At 42.7% G+C, this 8,174-nt stretch overlaps 2 protein-coding genes across 2 annotated transcripts; one reads left to right on the plus strand and one right to left on the minus strand.

Moving 5' to 3' along the window:
- Positions 1 to 522: 522 nt before the first annotated feature.
- N7539_003232 (uncharacterized protein) lies at positions 523 to 3,398 on the minus strand (the record flags this gene model as incomplete). Its single annotated transcript, XM_056932834.1, has 13 exons — positions 523 to 567; positions 798 to 832; positions 887 to 961; positions 1,170 to 1,247; positions 1,309 to 1,485; positions 1,533 to 1,710; positions 1,766 to 1,962; positions 2,015 to 2,236; positions 2,288 to 2,492; positions 2,552 to 2,648; positions 2,700 to 2,941; positions 2,994 to 3,170; positions 3,234 to 3,398. 13 exons carry the CDS (start codon positions 3,396 to 3,398, stop codon positions 523 to 525), a joined length of 1,893 nt encoding a protein of 630 aa, XP_056792793.1.
- Positions 3,399 to 5,046: 1,648 nt separating this feature from the next.
- Positions 5,047 to 7,016, plus strand: N7539_003233 (uncharacterized protein; the record flags this gene model as incomplete). Its single annotated transcript, XM_056932835.1, has 5 exons — positions 5,047 to 5,119; positions 5,760 to 5,856; positions 5,903 to 6,110; positions 6,201 to 6,299; positions 6,795 to 7,016. The coding sequence occupies 5 exons, from the start codon at positions 5,047 to 5,049 to the stop codon at positions 7,014 to 7,016; spliced, it is 699 nt and encodes a 232-aa protein (XP_056792794.1).
- Positions 7,017 to 8,174: the final 1,158 nt, after the last annotated feature.

An 8,174-nucleotide genomic window follows, 5' to 3' on the forward strand; every position in this document is an offset into this window, starting at 1 on the left:
TCCGCGATTCGAACCTAAGACCTTAGACCGGCAACTACGGATATTTTGTTACGGAAGCGTTCTGGGCGGACACTAACCAACAAGACCATAAAAGATCACTAATATCCGCAGTTACAGATACTACCCAGAGTCCGGTATATATAGTATGGTATCGCAACTTGTTCGGCTACGCCGTAACAAAATATATAATACTAAACGAATATCCTTATATATCTAGTCCTTCTCGATTATAGTCTATAGTTAGGAATAATTAATAGTATACCGGACTAGTCGTTCCCGTAGTCTATATAGTATACCTAACTATATACCCTAGATTATATATATAGTAGCCGTTCCCTACGTCGCGCTAACCGTCCTATAGGTTAAGTCCGTATAGGTCGTAACGGTTAGGTATAGGCCGAATCTGGCTTTCTTATCTAAATGTTCTTTCTTAGGACCCTCCGGGGCGTGCCTAGGTATACTAAGACGCACGTGATAACGCTAATATCTAGCGTCCGTAGAATGATTGGTCCTTATTTGCCCTTAAATAGCTGCGGCCCCCCACACCTTCTTGAGGTCCGTAACAAACTAGTTATTAATTAGTAGACTTACTTTGACGTTGAAGAATATTAGCGTAGCGAGTCTGTATGTCACTTGAATGATAGGATGAGTGTATTCCGAATGTCTCTCGAGCAAAGAATTGATCTATATCACGCTGATCAAGAAGGCGAGACCTAAGGTTATTAGTCAAAAGGTAGTATATAACTAGTAGACCTATTCACATACTTCGTTACTGCTCCTAAGAGAGAGTCGTATACCCCGAGGAAGTAGGATTTGTAGTGGCTTTGCTCCACTGCGTTCGTGTGATTCCTAGTTTCGTCATAAAAAATAGGATTCATCAACGAACAAGCTTTACATAAACCAGCTGCAATCACACGGTGTTTCTTGTGCTCCGCCCATCGCTTTAGATGTGGGTTATGACCTATCTTAACTAGTTAGCGGGTAGCTAAATACTAGTTCTACATAAAGGATGTATGTAAACTTACCGACAATTAAATCAAGCAGTCTGTGGTAATCATCCTTCGTTTGGCAACTGAGCAAGCTCATTAAGATCGAACGATCTTCATGGTGTGATTTATCCTTTTTTTCCGGATAGATTTTGTTAACAGTTCTCATGAAATGCACCTTACAGAATACAATAATATTCTGTAGCTGAAACTGCCACTCTCGCTTCTGAGGATCAACAGTTTGAAGATATTTTCCAAGAACTTTAGTCCGAAGTACTAGTTAGTAACTCATTTACTATGTGTAAGGTCTTATTTACCGTACCTGTCATCTGACGCGGACACATATCAGACACAATTGCCTTTAAGCCACGACCGTGAAGGTAGTGAAATTCAAATGGCTGATTAGCCACATCAGAAACCAATGAGAAAACCTTCTGGAAGAGAAATTGATAGCCTTCTGGTGTTTCTTGATCGGTAAACACACGAAGCAGGGTCATAACTAGTTCATAATTAGTCTAGTGTTAGTAGTTTTTGGATAAAACCTACTCTTGCCATGGGAGGGAAGAAACACCGCAAAAATCACCTCATTGAAAGGGCCTTTAACCCTTTTATAGGACATATCAACTTCAAATGAGGGCAAAGAGGCTAGGTGCTTGATTTGTTCATCAAAAGCACAGAAGATGAAGGTTCCATGTTCGGTATCAGAGATTTCCCGTATATAGAGCTAAAGGTCGGAATTAGTATTACACTACTAAGATAACTAGTAGAAGATAACTTACTCTTAGACTCGGATCGCGTCGTAGTTCATGCTTAATACCGGCTAGCTGTCTTCCGCAAGGATAGGCTAAAGCTCGTTGCTTTAGGATGATTGCCGAGAATCGGTCTGAATTCACGAAGCTATGGTGGATCTGAGAGAGTGTCTTGCAGTTGTACTTCCGGCAAAACTCCCGGAGAGCAGGACTCCTTAAGAAGACGCCTAAAACTAGTTAGAACTAGTAGAATACTATTTTTATAGTTACAATACTCACTAAGTGTCAGATCTGGTGTTTGCATGCGGCAAATCAAGTCCAGTATATCATCCATAATTAGCCATGGTGGACGATTTGGTGGTGGAGGCGGATGTGTGTGACAACCACGAGAGTAAAAAATGGCATACGGGTGGGTTCGGATATCCAATGGCATATAGGTACAGAAGTAAACACTACAGTCGTGCGTCTGCATTTTACCTTGTCCTTGTGGATGAATTACACCTAGTAATCCTAGTTAATAAATAGTTAAGTATTAGTTAATCTAAGACTTACCGCATTTTGGCTGCCGAGATGATTGCTGTTTGATCACACCACATTCTTGGAAGATTGTTGGTTTATCGTGGTCGATTAGATGCTTCAAAAGATGGATATCAAGTGAAGAATCCTTGCCAACTAAGCTATGATGATAGTGATTACCAGGTTCACTACTTTTTGAGTTATAGCAGGCAAGATAATGGCTCCGAACACCAGCGATATTCTATATTACTCATTAGGAAGCAGTTAGGATAAGGAGTATAGTATAGATAAATAGCTCACTGGGTGATCATAAATTCCATATACGAGACGGCAGCTCTCATTCTGTTGACGGCACGCCTTCTGGTGTAGGAATTTTTCCTTTGCTGCATGGTATAGCCTATTGATAATTATTAGCTGATGAAAATTAGTTCTCTACTAGTTAACTTACGCAGTAGAGTTCTGTTGCGGTAGTCTGAAGCTATCCGACTGATGCACCATTCTCCGCGCGGTTGCCATTGAGCAGAAAAGTTCCTCATCTGCATGGTGATGATGTTTTAGAGACAAACTGGGCTCTAAAGACTGGCATGCCTTGACACCACTACATCGATATGCAGTTTTGATCGTTTGGCAGCCTAGAAATGCGTTGAAAACTGGTGATGGACTACCCGACCGCCGGTAGGAGTATTGGAACTAGTAATATGTTAGATTAACTAGTTGAATACCAGTTAAACGAGGGATATACCGATGTGACTGCCGCTTTTGCCTGTTTAGTTGATAGCCCTTCGAGATTTACCACGTATGCATAACCAGCATCATGGGTTTGAGGGTATTCTGGCAACATAGCCACATGTTCAATAACTGTAGCTGAAACAGGCTCTGGCAAGCCATTCGTGAGTGGAATTGGAAGATGATTTTGATGCTAAAAAAATTAGCAAGTTATGAGTTACGTGGTGGTAAAACAGTAGTGGTGATATATATTTACCTCATGTTGCCCATCAGTAGCTGTGCATGTCTCATGTAATATATCGAGGTCCTGCTGATTAGCTATCTCCCGCCATTCAGAGCTCTCTTCTGCTGGAGTATCGTTTAGATCAAGCAGATCATTGATCTGCCTGTCTCGAAATAGCTTCCAATACTCGTCTTCCATCCTGTTGCATGGGTTTTTGCTTAGGAGAAAAGAAGAAAGTAGTTGGTAATTAGTAAACAAAACCAGACGGAAAGAAAACAGGGATGGAATTCAGTACGTTACCCCCCATTCACATTCCAAAATACGATTAATAAGCGGAATAGTGGAGCCCAGTTAGCTGAGCATTGACCAAAATCACGTGAAAATGCGGAGCCCAGTATGCTGAGGTGTCTGGCGAGGTCGGTTGACCTGTGTTCTGGCAAGTGGGGGTCGGAATGACCAAGGGGGTGTTACGCTCAGGCATGAAGATACAAGAAACCAACATGGTAGCATTCGACGAGACAACTAAGCATAGGGAAAGGAAGAAGGAGAGAAGTGAGAGAACGAGGGACGATCTAAATACATGATGGATGCCTGCGGTAGCAGGCATCAACACCAGGCATCAAGCATCACCACATGTGAACCGTCACAGGGGGGTAGCTCTAGCAATCCCCTAAAGTAATTGCAGTCACTATTGTAACTACTATACGATCTAAATGTTATCTATCTATCCTTCCACGGAGAGAAAAACAAGTTGAGAACATTCTGTCTAGCCCACCATATTAAGACACTGTTGTACCTTAGACACTTGAAAACCACTGTTCCTGGAGGCTGGAGGCACTCTTCAAACTCGTCCGCTGCCTCCAGAGTGGGGACCATTATGTAAGCTGCCTTGATCAAGTCAGCTTACATAATGGTCCCTGCATGGGTTCCCCCAAGACCACGTTTTGACACTGCAAATCGCCAACGAGTGGCATCTTTGCTCTATGACTGCAATTCTAGCTGTCATCCTCAACGCGAAATAATTATACGTTAAATACCCTATAACCCCTGTTTCTCTGTGGCTACCAAAATGGCTCAGTGTGGCCATTTAATTCCAATCCTATGATATACTTGCATTCCTAGCATTCCTAGCAATACTGACGAACATATGTGGCCCCCTCCGGCAGTCGCTCCGCAATGGCACCAGGATGGCTAAAGTAAGTTGTCCTGATTCTGGATGACTTACATGGGTAGCTTGAAAATAAAGGACCGTACATAAGGCTCTGCATTATCGGATATCGCTATCTACCCAAACACTGATCCCTCTGCGTCTACTCAGGCGACTCTCTCTCAATAGGTTCAGAGTGGGTCCCTGCGGCGCTTGGGTCCAAAGACCAAATAACGCGCGCCAGTTGGCTGCAGTGAGCTTGGGAAGGATCACCACAGTGCTATGCTCGAGGAGCTTGCACACCAAGTATGTCTTCCACTGGCTCTCGGATCGGACGAGGATAGCATGATTCCTATTGCGGCAAGTTAAATGACGGGACAACCATAAATGTAGGATAATTAGACAAGTCTTTGAGCCATTGGTTCTGCGTGGATGAATCAAATATATACAGTTGCCGGTCCTTTCGACATCGGACAGCCACGAAGACATCCGATTCACACTGAAGAACGAATTCTTTTGCCTTTTTGAATAGGGTCTTTTTACGTCTGTTGCGCTGTTGTTCTTTTGCACGAGCAGTCCCCGACTGGCGCTTCTTCAGATATGAGTATTTCTTGGACATGATGTAGTTACCACAGAGACTGGGTAGTCAAAAGTTCTCCTATAAACTTGAGGTAGCTCAACCTGTTAAATACCTTAAACATGGTCCCTGAGGATGGCTACGGTAGCTACTACCTTAGGGAGCCGTACCGCAGCGAAGCCATCCTCAGTTACCGTATGTTCTTTATAGATATCTTGATTCCCGCGAGTTCTTTACCCATCACTTCCTTCTCATGATTTACACTATTAACTTATACCGCAGAAATATCCTATACAGAGCATAGAAGTCCTAGCCATTTATACAATTACCGCTAGCGGCATTTTTTTAGCCCTCTTTCTGATCTAGGCTCGCTCTATCTTCATCGACTAGACGGAATCCTTTTCGGTTCTACTCTTTCGACATCTTACTCTCCCTATCCTCGTTTATAGGTATCGGATCTAGGGTCCATAGACTCGATCCAGCGTCCTCATTCACGTAATATATATCACTATTAACATCACGCTTATTTTCTTTAAAACTAATTCATTAATTAAAGCTAGCCGCCGCGTAGGAGAGCTAGCCCTTATTAATCTAATCTTTCCTCTATCAGCTTTTCACCTAGGCTATCTAGCTAACCTTCTTAGTATTATATAGCGAACTAGTCGCAAAATCCACTATATAACTAGCTAGATAGTTATTACTTTACTATTATTTCACGTAATTACCGAGGCCCAGAGCTAGAGCTTTAGCTTTACGCTCGGTGATATATATAATTTATTCACTATAATCGTACGTTTCCCTCTTAGTATTATATCAATATAGCTAATAGTTATAGGGTATTACCTTACTCGGGGTCCTTACTTTATTTTCTATCCTATACTTTCGTTAACTATCCTACGAGATCTTTCTCCGAGCCTATCAGGTCCTAGCTAGTATCTTCCTCTACAGTACTTAGCAGTATCTTCTAGCCTATAACAGCACGCTAAAACTATATATCTATATTACTTTAGGTATCTTAGGGCTTACGATATATTTAGAGCTAGTAACTATATATTATCGAAACGGGCTCTTTTCGGGCCGTAGGGCTCCTCGAGCTCTTATATCGTTTACCCTAGGGAAATCTCAGGAGAACGGTAATATAGTTATAGCAGCCTATATTCGAGTCGTCTCACCTCGTCCTATAAAGGTTAAGCCCGGCTAGTATATCAATCTCTAGCTACTATCGGTCGGTTTATAGTCGTAGGCACAGATACATCCTTTTATAGTTATATCCTAGTCACGGGATAAGCAGAACACTATAGAGCTTCTTATACAGCCACGACGTAGCATAACTTCCAATCTTCTCCGTTATACCACAGTCGCTCTAGATAGCTCAGTATCTCTCTTCGCCCTTTTCACTAGACTATATAGGAAAAGCGTAGATATCGGTTAATATAAAACTACTTTAATAATTACGAGCGGATTTAGAATTACTACAGTAATTCTATACCTCAAGAAGATAATATATAGCTATAATACCTATACTCTTCAGATTCGCCGGTTATACTTAGTATAGTAAATAGAATCGATTAGTAAGTACATCCTTCATAACCTCTAGATAAGTTTCGGCTAATAAAGCAGAGATAACAACCCTAGCTCAAAGCCTACTCAATACCCTTCTTAAAGATGATATTATCGATAAAGGCTACGTTTATCACCCTCCCCGAACTAAAGATCATACTTAATACTAATCGAAACTCGGATCTAGATCCTCAGCATTTCAGTCTATATTAAGAATAGTCTTACCCATAATAAAACACCGTTCGGCAAACATAAGCGAGCATATTTCTACTAAGGTATACCCGACTATCAAAGCATTATCTCGCTCGAGGCGTCTAGGAGCCAGATCGAGAGGCTACCGAATATTCGGGACGAGCAAGGCCAGACCCTAGTGATAGGTAAGTTGCTCGGGACTAATTCTGTTCGCATCACGTGCTTAAAATCTTGTGCAGCGTCCATATCAAACCACCTTAGAGATCACCTGCGGGAGATCGTCAGAAGCCACCTCCACCAGGGCGTTACGCTAGCAGAACTAGAGTACCAACCTAAGTAGAGACGGATCGGCAATCTATAGAAGTGGTAGAGTTTAGAGCCCGTCAAGAGATACGTAACGGTGGTTGTATGTCTAGATGCTATCTTAGAAGTGACCGTAGGTAATAGAAATGAATTCTCACTTTGAACCTTTGATAAGCCTGTTCCGTTTCAAGTGCGGTGGGCGGTTGCCGGGGAGAGTTCTAGCGTGTAGAAAGGTAGCGGCGGGTGGGGCATATACGTCATCCGCCTCTTTCAGGAACCCCAACTTTTCTCTCACCTCGACCGTTCTCACTCTCTCACCCTCTGGGGTAAGAACCTTCCTTCTTCTGGTCACCCCAAGTAGTCGAGGCGCACCCACAGTGGCCGGCAGGGGCGGTAGGTAGGACCGCAATATTTCCTCGAGGATCTTTTTCACTTCGCTCTCGAGGACGGAGACCCTCACTCTTCTTCCGCTCACCCTCCGGAGGTAAGAAGACCCTCGCTTTTCGACCACCCTAGATAGGTTTCTGGGTGTGTAGATAGTGAGTGGTATCAGTGAGGCAGGTGCGTTATACCTCTGTCCTTCTCTCTGGCCTATAGCAGTGTTTTCGTCCTAGCGGTTCGATCTCTTTCCAGGGACCCTCACTTTACAATAGCCCACCGTTTTCTGACCACATTTAGCCATATTTTGATCCCCGGGCCCCCCCTTTACCCTAGTAGCTCCCTCTCGATTTCCCTATAAAAGGGCAGTAATTCCTTCCCACTAGGATTTCTCCCAACTAGTGCGTTCGTAATATTATTTGTTACCTACGAAACGGCGTCCTCTTGTTTACCAAATTCACATCACTAGCCACTAACCCTTATTCCTTCGTTATCACGCTATATATTTTCGTGGGCTAGCCCTACTAGCATGGTCATCCTCACGGTCGGCCTCTAGGTAAGTCAGTCTTTTCTAAGCAAGTTACAGGCACTTATCCTAGTTAAAGGATTTTTATCTAAAGTATAGACCAGAGTAGGACTAAGATACGTATTCTAAGATAAGTTTTATTTCGCTTAATACCTTTTTATGAATAATACTAATTCTAGCATAGCTAGTCAACCGGATTAGTAAAAAATTAGAACTAATTAGGCGAATAGATAGAGTTCAGATAACAGATGTTTTAATATAAGCATAAGGGGGCGGGTTTATCCGATAGCA

This window comes from Penicillium diatomitis (genome assembly GCF_028827545.1).
Source record: "Penicillium diatomitis strain IBT 30728 chromosome Unknown utg000003l_segment0_segment0, whole genome shotgun sequence".
NCBI lineage: Eukaryota > Fungi > Ascomycota > Eurotiomycetes > Eurotiales > Aspergillaceae > Penicillium > Penicillium diatomitis.